The 20805-nt window shown below is 41.9% G+C and overlaps 1 protein-coding gene and 1 long non-coding RNA gene across 2 annotated transcripts; both read left to right on the top strand.

Moving 5' to 3' along the window:
* Positions 1–459: 459 nt before the first annotated feature.
* On the top strand, positions 460–17308 carry acot9.1 (acyl-CoA thioesterase 9, tandem duplicate 1). Its single transcript, XM_079489551.1, has 16 exons — positions 460–566; positions 2015–2094; positions 3347–3373; positions 4688–4733; positions 5891–6061; positions 6691–6728; positions 7069–7152; positions 7578–7681; positions 8121–8194; positions 9070–9137; positions 9837–9948; positions 10053–10143; positions 10719–10804; positions 14487–14574; positions 15476–15626; positions 16159–17308. Exons 1-16 carry the CDS (start codon positions 553–555, stop codon positions 16212–16214), a joined length of 1290 nt encoding a protein of 429 aa, XP_079345677.1. The 5' UTR covers positions 460–552; the 3' UTR covers positions 16215–17308.
* On the top strand, positions 11742–14047 carry LOC306913042. Its single transcript, XR_013788468.1, has 2 exons — positions 11742–13555; positions 13684–14047. It is a non-coding gene; the product is annotated as an uncharacterized lncRNA (long non-coding RNA).
* Positions 17309–20805: the final 3497 nt, after the last annotated feature.

The raw sequence follows: 20805 nt of genomic DNA, 5'->3' as shown, positions 1-20805 counted from the left end.
AGGATTGATTGCTTTATTGATTGATTTATTATTTTTTATTTCACAGTATGTAGAATGGGTACATTTCAAACGAAAGCACAAGTCAATACAAAACTGCTACTTTGAGGACGTAACCATGAAAAGCAGTCCCCCAGGCCTTTCAATTAATTAGAAGACGTATATACACTTCTATGAAAAAACAGGAAATCTTCATATGAAGAAAGTAAAAAAGGGAAATACAGTATGGACGAAAAAAATGCCCTTAGTTTTTGTTTATTTATATATGTTTGTTTTGGGAATTATATGAGTTACCTGTGTTGACTGTTACCTAGTTACGATTAGTTACCTTTTCAATCGTACACCTGACAAATAGCCAAGTATAAAAATAAAAATAAAATCAAACTAGAACTAATAGTGGACTTGACCTACGTCATTAGTGGGCGGGGCTCTACTGACACAACCAGGAAGCACCCGTTCAGACAGTCACTGCTGTGGAAAAATAAATCACCAAAATCACCCTGGTCCGTCTCATCTGGTCTGTGTTAGCTAGTATCAACCCTGTGCTGTGCAGAGATGCTGTCACCAAGGTTAGTGTGATATATTATTATAGATGTACTGTTATGTTGAGTAGGATATAAGGGATGTTGATCAACTTTACTTTCATACCAGTGCCAGTGGAGCCCCCTCTGGGGGAGGCATACTATGGTCCGACGGAGCATTGGTTCGATATGCGTCCGCACCTCGGACTAGCGCCTGCTCCCGTGCTTGCGGTTTGACCTACTGTATTACTGTGTTATGAGGATAATCATGATTGTGTATGAGTTAGGGTTAATGTATGGTTATGGTATGGGTTTATAATTGTCTCAACTAATTACATATTGTCTGAAGCTATGTATATAGACGTACAGAAATTAACTGCACAATGTACTATACTGTACCCCACATGGGTGGAGACTGTTTACACAGAGGGTGTAGCAGCAGGGGCGTGGCAGCTTCTTTTTGAATTACTCATTGAAACTCCATTCTTAATATATACCACTGACTGATAGAGCAGCTTGCTAACCACGTTCATACGGTATACAGTACAGGCAGCTGTCAGGACCTGTCTATCGACAGGATGAAGACGAGACATCTCCTCATGTCCCCTCTAATCTGTGCCTCTGCCAAGAGATGGCAAACATGTGTGCTGTCCAGCCTGTAGACGTTGTTTATAATTAGAACAGGATGTAGGCTCATAATGTAGTTGTTAAGTATAGGACTACATAGTCTCGCATAGCCAGAAAACTATTTATTCCACAACATCCGAATGCTAGAGCATTGGTTCTCAAACTTTTTCATGTCAAGGACCCCAAAAATTGACACATTATTATCCCACAGACTCCCATTTGAAAAGATATGCCCGGGACCCCATAACAGAAGATTTTTTACAGCTATAGCAGTGATTCTCAACCCTTTTAATATGAAGGACCACCAGTTTGATATGCATGAGGTCATGCACCGCCATGATGACATTTATCTGTGGGAGCCCACTGTAAAATCAGTGTTAATTTAACTCAAATGGCCCCGGTCCATTTTGTTCCATTTGTATACACTGTGGGTTACAGGCCGATAAGGGTCCATTTGGTTCCTAACTATCATGTAGGTGCGGTCCATTTGGTTCCTATTCCTAACTATCTATCTAGCTGGACCCCCTGGAACCCCCTCAAGGAACCCTAGGGGTCCCAGGACCCCACTTTGAGAACCTATGCTATATAGAGTCTGGAACTACACCTGAAATCCGAGCCAATAAACTGGCATATGTTCGTCATTTCCGTTCACGCCGGATTATAGGATACATTTCCGACTGTAAAGACAAAACGGAAGTGTGTGTGTGTGGGGACTGGAGGGGGCTTCTGCCTTCCCCCTTGATCATCAACAGAGCTTCCGTGCTCAAGACCAGACTGTATGACCGGAAGCATTTGAAAATTGTGGGAGGCAACAGTCTGGCCACACAAGAGAGACTAAAGTATACTTGATGCCATGGTCCCTGGTCCAGGTTGCTGCTGTCCAGTGCGTCCAGGGCCTTATGTGTGAGGGCCTTGTCTCAGCAGGGCATGGCTCCGGACATGATGGAAGGTAGGTGGAAAACACACACCCTAGTGATTGGATAATCGGCATGAACATTTTTCATTTGAATGATTGTCCCCACACACACACATACACGCACGCACACACACAACACAACACACACACACACACACACACACACACACACACACACACACACACACACACACACACACACACACACACACACACACACACACACACACACACAAACATACACACACACAGATGTCCGACTGTGATGGAGGCTACATGGAAATCTCTCAATTTCTAATCAGTGACAATTAATAACTACATAAACATAAAGCCAGATTGATATACTTTGTTGTACAACAGTGTCATATGCCAAAAGTAGCAGATCTGGCTTGTAAGCTTGTTAGTTCTTCTATAATATTTTAAGCATAATTCTTCACTGTTTGCAGATCAGTCAGATGCATGCGCATAATGTACAGGCCAGTGGTTCTCAAACATTTCAGGCCGTGGACCCCCACAATATTTAGATTTGAACAATTTAACTTGGGACCCCCTACCCTGACAAGCTCTTGGAATTGTAGGAGTTGATGGATTACATTTTGTTTGACTGGGCTATTTTCACGATTTTATGCCTTTTCTTAGATCATAATTTGATAATGTAATTTTAGAGATATTAAAAAGGTCTTAAAAGTCCTTAAATTGCCACTTTAGAAATAGAAAACTTATACTGTATGTTGGATTGTTTGCTGTTGAGTGAGAAAACAATCAAATCATCTGGGGACCCCCAAAATCCTTTGGGGACACACATGTGGTTCCCGACCCCTAGTTTGAGAACCACTGGTGTAGACCAATGATATGGAAGTGTTTTGACATGCCAGGCCAGTGTCATTTGATTTGTTTGCGTTGTGGCCACAGAATGTGCGTTGCGTTGTGCAAACAGTGGGCAAGTTTAGGGGAGGGGATTGGGTTGTTTTTGACGAGGACAAATCGTATTGCTGGCATTTGTAATCAATGGTCTGTGACAAGTTACAACACTACTATAGCAGCCTTGACGAGGTATCTTAGGTTGTCAGACCTTTTCTCTGGACATATGGCATTCTCAACCACATTATTTGGGCTAAATACATTCCCACTTTAGGAACCACTAACTACATAAAACTACATTAATGTTTCTTTGACTAGTTTGACTGAATCTATTGAACACTGTCTGATACATTGTCCCCTCCATCCAGTCATACCATCTGACCCCTCGCCCCTTCACATTTGATTTTGTTTTGTTTCTCCACAGGAGATGCAAACTTACATATGGCCAATGGTGTGTGTTGGTAAATCAAGCTGAATCTTAACCAGCTAAAACTCCTCTACCTGACTCCTAATTTGCTCCTAATTCTGTAGCATTTCCTCTGCATGATGCTGCATTAATTCCTAAGTACTTTTTTTTCTCTCACTTGAATGCAGTTTTGGTTTCTCACTTGAATGCAGTTTTGGTTTCATGCACAGGCTTACCTCCTTTAAGCTTTGGTGGACTCTGTCTGAACTTTGAACTAGTGAAAGGCTGTCAACACGTGACCTCATATTGTACACAGTACACACATGTAAACTCGCTCCCAAACAAACTAAATATCCTCCCCCAGTCAGAGCGATAGTCTCACTAGTCTGAGCCTTCACTCCACATCAAGTTTCGCAGCCTATTTTAAATAAAGATTTAACAGTATTATTAATTCTCAAATAAATGAATCTAGATTGGTTCATTATAGCTATATCTATATGGCTTTTCTTCCTACTTTAAAAAACAACAACAATGATCACACATTGAATTGGCAAACCTGGCCCCACAAGTGGCAGGGCCATACAAACACACATATCAACACTTTGGTGCCAATAAACATCCCAAAAACTACTTGCTGAATTGTCATGGAATTTTCTGTGTATCTCCTTGAACCTCAGAAAATGGCCTCTTTTGGTGACCCTGTGGCCTTTCCTCTAGTACTGCTAGTGGTCTAATAGCCTTTGGCACCCGTTGACATGCAGCTTGGACACTAGAGGCTGCTAGCACTGCTTTTAGACATCTTTTTCATCTTTAGCTACAATGTCCTTATCTTAGTGACAGATTACTGTTGGTTTTCTGGCTGCTCTGTTGTTGACTTGGGGCTGCCTCAACGTTTCCACCTACTTTCACAATCCTGTTTTCTATTGACTCACGATTAGGACATCAATAGTTGCAGTCTTAAGACAAAGAGGAAGTTGTTACATAATAATACAACACTTGTTTTATGATTCATGAAAAATTGTTACTTGTTTCTAATCTAAAATAAACTCAATCTTGTGTTTTACCATAGAAACGTAAGATTATTGTGAATAGATATGAATCGTTCAGTGAATTGTTTACACCTAACCTTTATGCATACGTACACACCTAACCACAGTAAAGTGAGACTGCAGCTTACTGATGTTTTGACTGAGGCTAAATGAAACGAGTAAATTACATTATGACAAATAACAGTTTATAGTACATTATACACAAACTCCACCACATCTAAACACACACACACACACACACATACACACACACACTTATACATTAAAATGTCACAAAGAGAAAGTCCTTATTGGCTCTTTTGTTTTCTAGTTCGCAACAGATTGAGGGCAATCGTGGGAGCTTCTACTAACTGGAGGTACTGAAACAATCGTGTATTTAAAAAAAAAAAAAACTACTGAATATCTTTTTTTTTAAATCCTAGACAGATGTTTTTGAGAGTGTCCAGTGTTTTATTTATAATCCAAATCTATACCATTTGTGCCATATAGATAACAGCGACTATATAGTATTGTCTTTTTGTAACCATTTGCAATGATCAGACTTCCTGTAAAAGTTACTGTATAATTTGGCGCGCTGCAGGAGTAACTGCCATGTGGACACACGCCTGAATTTCATCAGAAGATTATTCTTATTATGCATTATGAAATATACAGTCAGTCATGCACTACAGAGGGCCAAATGTGCAGGTCTTCATTCCACACCCTCCTCTTGTTTAAAGCCCAATTTGGGATGAATTATTTTGAACATATAAATTGGAATTATTTACATACATTCTTTAGAGAGTTTGATTTGTAGATAACTTTCTGACCCATCATAGATAAACATAGGGCAGCTTTACTCCAATATTTAAACTAACATGGAAAAAGGAGAGGAAGGAGCGCATCTGTTTGGCCAGAGTAGGAATCTTCAATCAACAAGGTTCTCTTTAGTACAACTGGGTGACAGAATTGATGCAAAAAAAGAAGATAGGAAAGTAAAAAGCCTTTAATAAGGTGGCTAATGCATTTGCAAAAGTTAAAAAATATTTTAACTTTGCGGACTCGGTCACCCTAGCCTAGAGAATGAAAACATCAGCTTATTACAGTACATAATGAAATGACCGGCCTGCATAGTTGGACAAACGTGACAAACGGTTGGACACCACTGTCATAAAGTTTACAATATCATAAAGATTGTGGTTGACCTGGTTTGACGACCTTGTAGCCTGCGAACAGACCATACAAGCTTATGGAATATTCCAAAACCATTTATGACCTTTGAATGATTTCCCAGGGAATGCCATGGGGGTGAGGGGTCATGAGTCAAACCAGGGCAAGTGGTGTCTCGCCATCTCATCCGACATGCTCTGACTACCATCCTCTCTTGACTCTCATCTCATTCTCTGACTCTCATCTCACCTCTGACTCGCATCTCTCATCTCACCTCTCTGACTCTCACTCATCTAATCCCATCCTCTGATTCTAATCTCACATCTTTGATTCTAATGATTTCATGCTCTCTGACTCCCTGCAGAGACCACCAGCAGGCCTTGGTGGACCGCGTGGCCTTGTCATCCCAGCTGGCCAAGTCTCAGAGTGACCTGCCTGTCAGGCGGATGAAGGACAGCTATGTGGAGGCCCACCTGCCCCTCGGGTCTCAGCCTGAGCTCAGAGAGAAGTACCTCACCTTCCACAACAGTGTCAGGTACTATCAGTATTTCTCTATCGGCTGAGCCTAGGGCTGTCACGAGTATGAAATTTAACTTGGCGATTAATTGATTTAATTGCGTCACTAGTCGCTGAACATCTGAACAGAAACGCGAATAGACCTGTTCTGGAACAATATGAATAAAAATACATTTGTTTGGCTTTTAGGCTTTGTAAACACTATCTACTTTCTATCTCAAATTATTGCGATTAGGTGATTATGTAATAATTGTGACAGGCCTGCCTGAGCCACAGTGACACAGCTACGAGGAAATGTAATGTTGACATAGATTTGCTAAAGCAAGTGTAGTCACTGTCAGTAATATGAGTTACTGTGCTGCTGAAGTAGACGGGAACACAGATAAAAGCCAATAAAATTAGCAAAGTGTTCGTCTGCACCTGCCCAACACTCACGCATGCGTGCTTACACACACACACACACACACACACACACACACACACACACACACACACACATTTTACAACTCAGAGTTTACAAAGTGCTGTAGAGAATAATAAAACTAAATACACTGTAGCTAAACAGAGAACAGCAAACACGAAAAATACAACTTAGATGTTTAGTAGACAACACTGCTTCTAAATGCACATGTATCTCTTGGTGTGCAGGTTTGGAAGAATCCTGGAGGATCTTGATAGTTTAGCAGGTACCATATATTATACATATGTTAACAAAGTTAATGTTATACTGGATATTGTTTCTGTCGGCTTATCTCCATATTCTTTTTTTATTAATTAACTCCCTATTTGATCACACGATGTACAAACTTGAACGAGCTTGTAGATCTGCTACTTTTGAATTTGAATCTTGAAAGTCACCGTTTTGGAGCATATGAGGTTTCCACCCGACAGAGACGATATTCTTACAAAACTGTATATTCGCTTTCTGAGTTTCTGTTGGTGGTAACATAAATACAGTTATTGTTATATTATATTCCCTGTCTCGGTTGATGAATCAGAACTGTTATCTTCTTTCCTTCTTCTCAGTACTGATCAGTTACTCTCACACCCACAATGAAGCGCTGCCACGGTCTCCACTGTCCATTGTTACAGCCCTGGTGGACAAGATAGGTATGGAACTCGGATACCACAAGACAACAGCACCACACGCACACTGCAGTCAAAGGCTTTTTCAATGAGTAATAATGTTGAGAATAAAATTATGATTATTTTGGGGGGTGTCGTGTCGCTGCCTGAATAGGTTTGAGAACGCCTGTTCTACACGGCCGCTGTCTTCACCGATGGTGATGGAGACCGTCCCAGCCAGTATCTACGTATCTCTGCTCTAGGGGACAACATGGCTAAAGCTAAAATCGTCTCCAAACTGCTTGAGTTACAGGGTGATTAACATTAGAAATAGTAGATGCAGGGCTATTATTATAAAATATACTGAACTGCTAATTTAAATTATGTCTTCAGCTCCATCAAGCCATCTGCTGCTAAAGACCTCGCCCTTGTGGCTGAAGGTAATTATAGTGTATGTTTTGTGATGACAGACATGAGGAAGCATATCGTCTACCCTGACTGTGACATCAAGTTCACCGGCCATGTGACGTGGGTGGGGAAGACTTCCATTGAAGCCAAGATGCACATGTCTCAGGTACACACACACACACACACAGTCATACTCTCACACACACAGTCACACTCTCACACACACACAATAATGCTACAATTCTTTGTTTCCTATATTTAGTATTTTGTTTTTTAAGATTGTTTATTTAATTAATTGACATTTTTTAATAAAATAAATACAAAATCAAACATTTTTCAAAATAATTTAATTAATTAATTCTATAAATTAGGGGAAATTAATAATTGGGGGGAAAAAGCGACTTGTGAGCTCGTAGATCGGCTATTTCCTGTAATTTGTGTCCAGAGGAGTCACATTCTGGGCCTCGTGCTAAAAAAGTTTGGGGAACACAGAAACAGCCGATATCAGTCAATCACCCTCTCTGTCCTTTTACCTGTACCCTTACCCAGGGCTGGGTATACAGTAATATGATAATCATAAATGTCATTCTTGTTATGTTTTCCAGTACCACGATGGAGCTTACTGTCCCATTCTGGATGCTACATTTGTCATGGTGGCCAGAGATCCAGAGAACAAGAGGTAGTTTAGTTAGTTATAAGCATGTGACCTGTGTACTCATGTAGACTTCCTCTTCTGTTTTAGTTTCTCTCGCTTCTTGATATCGCTCACTCTCTTCCCTTTTCAACATGGATTGTTTTTTCAATATCACCATACTTGTGATTTCAGTCATGCTTTTCTGGGATTCTGTCCAACTGTAATGGTGGTAGCTCTTCACTGGGGTAAATATCAAATGTTATTAAGAGAAGAGGTAGATTCTACAAATATCTAATCTTCTAAATCCTAAGGATGGGGGTTGCCGGTTAAAATGCCTCCCCACAGTTCAGTCTGGGTACCTGGCGGCCTGGCCTACACCATAGGCGTATCTACAATAAGGCGAGGGCAGGCGTCCGCCTGTCCAAATCCATTTCTGGCCTGGCCAAAATCCATACAATGAGAAAAAAGTTCTAACTATTCGATTTCCCCCTTAAATAAACATTTTCAACTTAATTCAAGTGCTTATTGTCTCGGGCGAAAACCGGAAACTGTTACTTTTCAGGATTAAAATGTAAAAATAGAAGATCTACTTTTGATACTTTTGTGTGACACTAGTATCATCAGGGCATTTTTTTAAAAGCATAAACATTTAGAATATGGAGATAAGAGGTTTCTTTCTGCCCGACAGCAATGATATGAAAGTGCTTAGTAACTAAGCACTTTCATATAATTTCATATCATCTAAGCCTTAGTTAATTAAACGTGTAATATAACCATGACGTCACCATCTGACCACACCCACCATTACCGTCCCCCTGCGTCGCATATCAATCTGCCCTCTCTGGACTGAGGGCTGCACTTTTATTCTGCTTTACTTACTTTACTACTGCTTAAATGTACTATTTCTGTTGTACCCTCAGGGCAGCTTTTGTGAATCCATTGAAGCCTGAGGGGCCAGAAGAGGAGAAACTGTTTCAGGAAGGAGAGTGTAAGAGGCAATTAACATGACTGTCTATGTTGGCAACAATCTGTCAGTCTTCACCACATAAGCCCTATATACTTTGTCCTACGTAGGGAAGATGTCAGAACCTTCCCTAAAACAGGCTTATGCCGTCTCTGTACGTCTGTCTGTGTGTAATCCACGTAACTCGAGAACCGTTCGCCCCACCGACTTCAAATTTGTCACACGCGTTCCACACCACCACAGGGGGTGCAGTGGCCGGTTTCTCTGCCCGGGCTCTGGACAGGGCCCCTGCCCAGGGTCCATATATGGAGCTGGCCTGTTCTGACGTCTGCATATACTCCATATTTGGGCATGCCTGATAAAGAACTCCACATATGGGCATAAAAGGGACACAGACATAATATCTGGGTGGGGCATGCATTTCCAACTTGCATCGTTCCAAGTAGGCCAGTGCTCAACGGGCACCACTGTAGAGGCCCCACGGGCACCACTCTAGTTTAGATAAATAAGCCACACTGTGTGTGTGTGTGTGTGTGTGTGTGTGTGTGTGTGTGTGTGTGTGTGTGTGTGTGTGTGTGTGTGTGTGTGTGTGTGTGTGTGTGTGTGTGTGTGTGTGTGTGTGTGTGTGTGTGTGTGTGTGTGTGTGTGTGTGTGTGTGTGTGTGTGTGTGTGTGTGTGTGTGTGTGACTTGTAACCTCCTCTTCCTCTCTCACGTGTGTTCAGACAATAAGACCCATCGTGTGGAGCTGAGTACTGCGTCGCTATTGAAGGTGGCTCCTACAGCCGAAGAGAGGAAGATCGTACACAGTCTGTTCCTCAACACCCTGGATTCGAAGTACGAAATCCAAACCTGGACATACACACACAACCATAAACACAGATGGAGTCACATGCATCTTACACAGTGGTGTGTGTGTGGGTGTATGCTCTCTCTTCTAGGACAGTGAGTTTCCGGAGTCGGGTTCTGCCTCCTAATTCCGTGTGGATGGAAGATGCCAAAGTCAAAGGTTTGGAGATCTGCCATCCTCAGGTGAGATACAGGAAGGCTCAGTTATAAAATGATTAAAACCGGTAAAGCATCTGTTTTTTTAGGTCTTATTTTGTACTTTGGCTATTCAAAAATCAATATTCAAGCTCATAGCACGCCACTTCATGCCACAACGAGCTTGTGTGTGTGTGTATATACACTTATACAGTATATATATTGACACATATATAAAGCAAACATTTTTAACTCAAATCTTTGCTTCTGGCACAAATATTTTAAGAATTTTTGCTGATATAGCAACATAAAATAAAGTCTCTCACCCCCCCAACCTAGACATGAAGGTGTTGAGGGTGTGAATTGCTGCCCTGTCTGTCCACTTGCCCAGTGGGGCAAGTGGACCAGTCTTTTGTTGCGCAATATCAGTCGCCTAATCACCGCGACAGCACTCTTTACATGCAGTTTGTGATGCTCCAACAGTATAGACATGTTTGGAGTAGTTTCTGGGGGGAGGTGATGAAGTGACTCACTATAATGTTGTAGATCTGCTATTTTTGGATACCTAACATCTTTTTCCTGGTTTTAATGGGTTAATGACTCTATACTGGTGTGTTCTCTAGGAGAGGAACATTTTCAACAGGATCTTCGGAGGTTTCTTGATGAGGAAAGCCTATGAGCTGGGCTGGGCCAACGCCTGCATCTATGGGTGAGTGTTCATGTGAGAGACAGGCCTGGTGTCACAGGTCCCTTAACTGGACCACCGTGCCCCCTTATGTGATTATTATTATATATATTTGTTGTCAATAATAAAATATAAAACTACCTATTGTGTGCTGGATTGGTTTTCTAGTGATATTTGGCAGCTGGCAGGGGGCGATTACAGGCAAGAGCACATGTTAACCACTAAAGCCCTTGTGAGATGGAGGATGGCTGATTTAAGCAGTCACACCTGGCCTGAGTCAAACTAGAACTGGACTCAGAGATGGGTGTGGCTGCGCACCTGTTGTGCATGGACTTGATCAAGGCACAACAGGATAAATCAGTCATCTCCACAAACACTCAAGAGAGAGTGTCTGTCCGGACAGTGGAGAGCTATCTCCTCTCCTGTGTAAAATGTCCTATGTTGTGTTATTCCTTGCACATAGAGGAATACACCAGTCTACTTGAGAACAAGTGCCTGTGTCGTGTCCTTCCGTGCCCTCGGTTGTGACCCGCTTGGTCACAGCCCTATTTAAACTTTAGCTATTTTCAAAATATTTTTATTTTATTTTGCACTTAAAAGTATATTTTGATACCAATACTTTTGTACTTTTACTCAAGTACATTTTTTATTCTGGACATTTACTAGCCTAGAACAATAGATAAGTGGGCTCCTTGTCATTGGCTCCTAGTCCTTTGTGTATAGGCAGCCAACCACCACGTTCAATCTGTCCATTGATTGGTGGGGCGCGCCCATATGTATGCAAATGTGAGGCTTAGTGTTCATGGGGCCTTACCTGCCAGGTTCAGTATAAAAGGGGCACAACATCAGCTTAACATTAACAACACTTGTGTACATTTGACTGCAACATGAATCCACCACCAGCACCAGGACTCACCCAGGACCAGAGAACGCTACAATTCTCCCCCGCCACCAAGAAGACCTTGATGCCACCAGCGCCACTAACCAGACATGCAAACAGCAAGGAGCATCTATCATGCATGACCATGTGGAAAGAACAGGAAATACGGCATTCCACAGGCACAGGAGGTTCAACACTTTTGGATCAGCTTTCACAAAACCGCATGTGTGTGCCAGGTACCCATGTGTCTGCTATTATAGACATGACTGAATTCATTGTTTCAAATGAACTGCCATTGAGGGGTGCCATTGGTGCAGTGGATCAGAGTGGCCAAGTTGGCTGTGGACTGTTTCCTTCGCTATTTGATTACACTCTGAGAATAAAACCAGAGCTGGCAGATGGTTTCAAATCGGCTCCTAAACATTCTACATATACACCACATGACGTTCATAATGACATAATTGAACTGATGAGTACGATCGTGAAAGAGCAAATCGTTAAAGATGTTGGGGAGTCCTGTTTTACTATCAAGGTGGACACCACCAAGGACCCTCTAGGCAGTGAGAATGTCTCACTAGTTATTCGATATGTGGACGAGAAGTACAAAGTGCAAGAGAGGCTCATGGCGATGTTGACTACAGACCACTGTGATGCCCTGTCACTCACTACCTTGGTGCTTGATGAGCTGTCAAGTGTTGGTCTAGACACAAAGAAGATTCTAACCCAGTGTTACGACGGGTTCAGTGTGATGTCTGGAAGTGAAGGAGGCATGCAGAGACTTGTGCAAAAAGAACTAAACAGAGAAGTGCCCTACGTGCATTGTTTTAGCCATCAATTGCATTCGGTGGTCGTGCATGCCATCTCATCAGAGAGCATAGTTTCTGATTTTTTCGACACCTGCACTACACTGTATAACTTTCTAAGAAAGCCCACTGTAGCTGCACAGTATAAAGGAGAAAAGCTTAATAGGCTCCTGGATCAACAGTGGACTGGGCATCTGGACACAGTTTCTGCTGTGTTGAAATCACACACCATGCTTGTGGAGTTTCTTGAAGAACTCAGAATCGGAACAAGTGCTGATGTCAAAATTGAAGCTTTTGGGATTCACATGGCCCTTACACAACCCATGTTCAAATTCCTTGCCTGTGCGGTGTACGAAGTGCTGAGGCTGATGGACCCACCTAACCGGATGTTACAAACCGAAGGAACAGATCTACTCATTGCAGTTCGTCTCCTTCAGAATTCCACTAAGTGCATTAAACGTCTACGGTCGGATGCAGAATTGGATGCAGAATTTGAGAAACTGTGGGCTGACAGTGTAGGTGTCAGCAGTTTTCAACAGGAGTGCAAGCGGCTGTTTATTGGCATTCTCGACTCTGTTCTTGGTGAAATGGCTGTGCGTTTCAGCAGACAAAATAGCAAGTACGTGCAAGCTTTGCATGCACTCAATCCTACCAGCAAGAACTTTTTGAATTGCAGAAAAGTGAAGCCACTACTGGATTTAACGAAGACTGAAATGGACGAGTCACAGTTTATCATTGCACGTGCATTTTTTGAAACTAAGCGCACAGGCCAGGACCAGAAGAAAGTGACTTTGGGCCAACTTGTTTCAGAATACTCCAGCTTTTTGGAATCCATGCCAGTGGTGCTGACTGCATTCAAACATGCACTGACATTTGGGGCCTCAACTGCCATGTGCGAGAATTCCTTCTCGACGTTGAAGAATGTCTTTTATGAGCACAGATGCAGCATTCTGCACAAACGGAAAGCCCATCTGATCCAACTGGCATTTGAGAATGACCTCAGTACTAAATTCAGAGACGAATGGAAGGAGAAACTGCTGAGGAGGTTCCACTCTCATCCAAGAGAAGAATGCTCTTCTGAGTAAAGCCACGGTAAGCTAAATAAACATTGCATTTCGGTTTATAAGGATTAAAGCATAACCTTAAAGAATGACATGCTTAATATAATAGTAAAATGTCTAAATATTAATGTTTTTTCCCCTCTTTCTTTTCTCTAACAGAAATCCTCATTCGCTGACCAAGGTGCTGAAGAGGGCAGGAGCATAAGAAATGATCATGGATTGTCAGTTTGTTGTTGATGATTTTTTGCTTCTTTTTTTTTCTTTTTTTGAGAAGCAGTCCTTGTAGTTTTATAGATATTATTAAATTGTTCTGAGAAGAAATGTTGCTAATTGCCCAAAGGTGTAATCACAAGATTGCTGCTATATGTTTTTAAAAACGACATGTGATATAGCTCTGTTTAACGCAATGCTGTACCCCCTCCAACTGTAGCTATTATACTTTACCCATTTTCTTAAACTGTTTTTATTATATTTTGATGTAAACATATGTTTTCTCATGCAAATAAAGCTCATTTGAATTGAATTGAGTGCCATTTCTTCAGTGGGCTGCCACAGTAACATGCAGACAGACGGCATTAAACAGGGATAATGAAACATATTTCCATCATTCATCACTCAAATATCTTTCTAGTTTTGGAAAACCTTGGCTGTTTAACCACTTGAATCATATCGTCTGTCAGGTGGAAACTGACCCAACAGAGACTGTTACTTTTCAGGATTCAAATAAAAAAACCTGCTAAGCTAGCAGATCTACAAGCTCGTTGTGGACCTGCTACTTTTTATGCTTTTGTGTGATACTGTAGTATGTGCAAGTACCGGCAGCAATAAAATACTGCATACATGTACTTTGTTGACCAAAGTCCTTCAGGGATCTATATTAGCCCCCCTGCTTTTCCCTCTATACCAAATAGGTCTCAAGTTAAATTACATTTTTTCCATGTGGATCTTGTCTATGAATACAGAGGCTGTCGTCCCAACCTGGTAGCGGTTGATGATATTCTGTTCCAGAGGCCTGTGGAGATTGGCTCCCTGCTGCTTCTCTCATCACAGGTGTGTGTGTGTGTGTGTGTGTGTGTGAGAGAGAGAGAGAGATTGTGTGTGCATGCGCACACATGTTTGCAATTAGCTCAGGGTGACTGGTCATTGGTCAATACCAGAATGTGTATAACAGTATAAGGTTTTTTGTGCATGGATTGATTGATTCATTGATTGATTATAAAAATGTAAACGGCACAGAGGTACAGTAAAACATTTACCCAAAAAGGATGACACAAAAAAGTCCTGGTCCTATGTATAGTCTACATTCATGTCCACTGAATACATTGTAGCAGACCGTTGTACTAACTAACCTATTGTAAAACATCTCAAAATATTGAGTTCCAGGGACCCCGAAGCAAAGATTTTAGTTAAAAATGTTCGCTTTAAAACTTATATATTCAAGGATTTGCACACATTTGAGCTTGTATATCTGCTATTTTTGAATATCCAACCAATGTGCTATATTGATATAACTAAAATCTAAAATTACATGGATGCTTTCCCGGTTTTAACGGGTTTAAGCACATTCTGAGTTGGACCATTACGGCTTTGTCTGTCTGGGACTACCTTTTACGCAGAGCCTCGGTTTCGAGGAAAACCTTGGCTGTTTAACCACTTGAACCATCAGGTTTCGGGCGCTGATGGGACGCTTGTTTTACAGCGCCGGCTACTACTTACCTCAAACCGCAAGCACAGAGCAGCGCATCCCTCACCAACCTTAATCCGGTCGTTTTAACAGACCCCTCACCAACCTTAATCCGGTCGTTTTAACTGACCCCTCACCAACCTTAATCTTGTCGTTTTAACGGACCCCTCACCAACCTTAATCCGGTCGCCTGTAAAACAAGCGCCCCCTCAGTGACCATTGACTACCAGGCTCTGCGTAAAAGGTCATCCCCTGTCTGTCTGGCAGGTGTGCTACACGGAAGGGAAGAACATCCAGGTCAGAGTTCACACAGAGGTCATGGACCCGCTGACCCGACAGCACAACACCACCAACGTGTTCCACTTCACCTTCGCCACGGATACCGACGTCCCCAACATCGTCCCCAAGACCTACGGAGGTTAGGCCACACCCACTGCAACACACAGACACTACACATTTTAATAACGTGTCACACTGTGGCACACCAAACTGTAGCACGTAGGGCAGAACCATATCAAGTAGATCCATTGCATCTCAGGTTTGCCCTTTTCTTTTCTTTTTTGAGTTGACCTTGAAAGGTACTGTACCACCACACAACTAGAACTAGTTTGATCATGTTTGTAGATATTTTGATTATGTTTATCAATCTTGGTCACTGGTCGTCTTGAAGGTTTGTGGAAACAAAAATAATATAGTAGGTTTTTTTTACTATTCTAAACTTCAGCAGAAGTTCTAAATGTTAGATAACGGCATTTGGTGTTTAAGTTTTATGAGTACAACTGCAGTGCATAAATATATACCATTTTGACAGAGCTCTGACCTTTGAGATTTGGTTTTATTATACTTTATCAGTGAATTGCTGTTTAGTTATGTCAGTTTGATTACACCCATTGAAATGTGACAGTGTATAGCGTTGTCAATCATTGTGATATTTATTTTATCTTTTATAGAGTCTATGCTGTACTTGGATGGGAAGAGGCACTTTAATCAGACCTTGGAGCACTGAGCCAAGAACCTACTGTACCATTCATTACACAACACTCTGACTGTCAAGGCCTTATAAGCATATCCAGACATTGCACTGTCAATGTGTGTGTATAAACACATGCATTGTTCTTGGAGTTTATTCTCGATGCAAAATGTATATTTTACCTTGTTTTTTTTATGGCCAAAATATATAATATGCCTGATGATTATGTTTGATGTTCAGCTTTACACTTTATATCAATGGATTCAGTTTACATTTCGGAGAAAATTGAAAGGACCATTATAGCAATGCGGGTGCCTTTTTATTTAATTTAAATTATATCAAACACTTGCTGATTATACTCATTGTTGGTCTGGGGAGGGAGGGTCTACCTACCTACCTACCTACCTACCTACCTACCTACCTACTAACTACAGTGAGAGATTTCATGCCTAATGTAATGATAAAGAGAGAGGAGGAGAAAAAAAAGAAATCTAGCAACATTGTTCATAGAAGTGCCCCATCTCTGGCTGTAACTACGAATTACTACGAAGCCAGTCATTGTTTGTATTGTTTAAAGGTTATGTTTATGTATGTTACACAGCTTCTACGCACAGTAATTTTCTTTCTTAGTTCTTTTTTCTTATATTCACTTTTATAATGGACACTTATCTTTTGTTTGAGAAGGTTTTTATGGTGGTTATGAGTTGGAGGACGGAGGACATTTCTGCTGCATCTCTGATGCAATAAATAATTGTCTTTGATATGTCATGTTATTGTCTTTGCATTTCCCTTTAATATTAATGCTATAAATTATCATCATCATTCTAACAAACAAGTAGCCTTATTGGCCATGTAATTTACAGTTTACTTGACAGTGTTATACAGCATTGTTGACATGTTTTATCTCTCAGCATGGATCTGATATCTGTAGGGAAGTAATAAACAAAGTAGGCACATGATGTTATACACAATGTAAAGTTAAAAACATTGCCAGCTTGTGGTCATAAAATGTAATGGAAACGGCCACTGCAATAGTGTGTGTTTGATGTCTTATTCAGGTACCAGCTATAATGTGAACACCTCAGTAGCCCTTGAATCATAACCTTTGTGAAACCAGCTAATAACTTCCGGATTCGGTTTTGGCCACTATGAGGATTTCACTGCCTCATCAGGGGTTATTTTATGAGATACAAAATTACAAATGATCACTTGGAACCGATTTTGTGAGACCAAACTCTTCAATTAATGTGGTTAAGGCTAGAGCTCCAAATTATGCGTTAGAAAGAAATTAAACTGAAACAAAGTTGACTGACTCACTTCACTTTAACCACTTTGAACTGTCCTGACAGATTTGTATAGTGTGTGAGCTCTCCTTCGATCTGTGGCATGACCAAATGTATAATTTATTTTGATTCTAGAAGAAGATAGGAGATCCTGACTATCTTTATTTTCACAGCAAGAGAAAAAAAAGAGCAGATTATTTTTTATGTCACTGGAAATTATGCACACACACACACGAGCAGCACAGTGGGTAGAATGTCAAAGCAGTCATCTGCTGTGACTCAGCAGCTACATTAATATACAGGGCTGTATTTTGCGTGTCTTAAGTACCAGGTCTTATTACTTAACTTAAGACCTGGAGGCGTGATCAATGCCATTTGGCTATTCTGAGTGGCCAAAGAGCATTGACCACGCCTCCAGGTCTTAAGTTAAGTAATAAGACATTTCACAGCCCAATGTTACAGACAAAATACATACAGCCCAATGTCTACAGGGGGGAAGGTATGGGTCACAGGCCACCCTGCCTCACCTCATCTCTGGACACTTGACAGCAGAGCATTCCTGGCTGGAAGTAGGGTGGATTTTTTGTATGGGTCTTGTGTGGGAGTGAAACGAGGCAATGAAGCGCAGCCAAAGGTTCTTTGAAGAGGGAGGAGGTGGATGTGGGTATAGCCTTTGAGAACTCTAAGCATTGTACAATGGTAACGGAGGACATGACTAGGAAGACTGAGTCGGTACAAAATATTGTTGGGCGGCGGTGGCTCAGGAGTAGAGTGGCTGGATGGCAACCACAAGGTTGCCAGTTCAAACCCGGGCTCCCCCAGAGTTAGCGTCGAAGTGTCCTTGAGCAAGACACTGAACCCCTAATTGCTCCTGATGTGCTGGCTGGTGCCTTGCATGGTTTCCGCCGCCATCGGTGTATGAATGTGTGTGAATGGGTGAATGTAATGCACAATCTATGTAAAGCGCCCTGGATAAAGGCGCTATATAAATGCACCATTTACCATTTTATTTTATTTACCATTGTTAGGGGAGGGACATCACTGTAGGGTACAGCATTTTACAATAGGAGAAATCGGGTGATTATGACATGGTTGAGGCCCAGTACTGTCTTAGCACATAGGGACTTGCATTGTGTCTTAGAATGAGGATGTGGTGAATCCATACAGCATGCTCTAGCTCTAGTGCACAATGATGATTTATTGTATAGTATGGTATGTTTTTACATGTTTTGATGAATTGAACCCTGACCACAATGGAAACGAGACCATTTTTTGTGTTATCTGTTTAGAATTATTGTTTAACTGTAGCCTACCTCTGTACTGTTTGCATAGGGGCCTACTCTTAATAACGTATTCAATCAATCAATCAATAAACAGAGAAATGTGCTGTTCAGTCCATGGATGGATTATGGACCAGGCCAGCCGCCACATGGCAGCGAGGCCCATCGACAATTAAAGTCCCATCTGACTAATGAGGCTGACAAGTATTTAAGATATAGCCTATTTATTTTTTAACTTGTGAATAAATATCATACTGCTAGGTTATAGACTGTAAACCTATACTGTAATTACATCTCTACAGCTGTTGACCTACACGTGCCTTCATTACAACTTGACATGACCCTCTCTGGTTTAGCATGGGTTCGGGAGGTGTAGGGGGCCCTGGCTAAAATATAATTAATCTGTCCTGGCCTCCTTGTGTCTTAATCTGTCCCTGGTTCAGTGGTGCTAGCTAGACGCAGACTACTAAGGAATCCTGCATTTCAAAAATTCTGAGTTGTGGAGCATCAAGTGCAGTGGTGAAATCTGTGATGGATTTGTTTCCTCTTCTCTATAAATAATGGGCAATACCTAGAACCAACAGTGGGAGGCAGCAATACGCCATTGAGAAACGAACTAATAAAAGGAAGAGAAGTGGGCACTGGGCACTGGGTGGGCGCATACATAGTGGAACTATTATCTTTATAGCTACGAACCACACGGGGGGATTTTCCATACGGACACCAACACGGAAGTATATACTCTATAGCCAAATTCCAATACCCAAAATCTCGGCCACTCGCTCACTCCCACTCGATCACTCGGGGTCATTCCAGCTTGACCCGGAAATGGTTAACGTTCCGATTGTTAAAGTGTTCCATCGAGGAGGAGAGTGGAGTCGAGTGGAGGAGCCGAGTGGGCTCTCCGAGACCGCATAGAGCGAGTGTACATCAGGTGCAGGCTCGGTGGGGTATGTTGTCTCCTCGCTGCGGATTTCCGCATCACGTGTACATGTTTTTTTCCTTCTCCAGTGACATAAGTCCGCCTCCTCCACATGTGGCACAGAAAACACTGCTTGAAACCCGAAACTATGCACCCCCACCCCCCATCCACTAGCTGCCGGCCGCTGCGGCTGATGAGACGCTGTCGCTGACCCAACACACACATTGCACACACACTCACACACATTAAACTAAAAAGCTTTGCTGTTTGTTGAAGAGACACATTTTCGCTGAATTAATAGAGCTTCAGAATGATACAGTAGCCTTAGCCTATAGCCTATGTGAAAGTGAAAGGACCACAACAAGCCACTGGCTTTATTGCGTTGTGTGATATAAGCATAATAAAAGTAGGCTATATTGTGCGCACCTCAAAAGCTATAGTTAATTTCTCTCTGTGCATGCCTGAATGCACAGACTGCTATGAATGACGGTGACAAAAATGTATTTATTTATATGTGGACTGAACTGAACTGAATATGTAAGTCAGAGAGACTACCTATAATTCCTGTTATAGTGTCCGTTATTTGCAAAGACCGTCGGAGGAAGGACTGTCCGAGGAGGGGGGTTATTTATACGAGCAAAAAGGAACGCGGGCTGCGGGCAGGTCAGGAATTCCCTTCACATTCACAATCATATAATATAAAAGTGTGTGCATCCTGGCGCTTATTCACTATTTCAGGAATAAATAGCCTTGTTGCACATGTTACCAATACATACACATTGGCCTCGGTTACATGCACAAAAATGAATTGTCTATTCTGTAGACTGTACGGCTCTGGGTTCAGAGTTCCAGTGATCCAGCTGTGTGACACTGTATTGTTCCACCACTTTTGCTTTGGCAATGTAAACGTATGTTTTCCCATGCCAATAAAGCCCTTTGAATTGAATTGAATTGAATTGATTCACGTCATAAGTGATCGCGGAATGTGCCGTCGCTTTGAAATGACAGCGGAGTACATTCCGATTCTAGAGGCAAATCCATTCCACCGTCTCCACCACTCTGTCCTCGCATCGAATCCTCTCCTCCTCCACTCCTCCTCACTGGGGGCGGAGCCGAGGAGCGAGTGGAGGACACGAGGGGAG

Source organism: Electrona antarctica, assembly GCF_951216825.1.
Source record: "Electrona antarctica genome assembly, chromosome: 20".
NCBI lineage: Eukaryota > Metazoa > Chordata > Actinopteri > Myctophiformes > Myctophidae > Electrona > Electrona antarctica.
Note: the sequence above shows the minus strand (reverse complement) of the source record. Positions and strands in the feature narration are given on the sequence as shown.

Excerpts from the sequence above, each read along its gene's own strand:
- acot9.1 (XM_079489551.1), top strand. Across the intron at positions 7,153-7,577 it reads AGCCCTGGTGGACAAGATAG|ACATGAGGAAGCATATCGTC; the intron begins GTATGGAACTCG and ends TTGTGATGACAG. Across the intron at positions 7,682-8,120 it reads CCAAGATGCACATGTCTCAG|TACCACGATGGAGCTTACTG; the intron begins GTACACACACAC and ends TATGTTTTCCAG.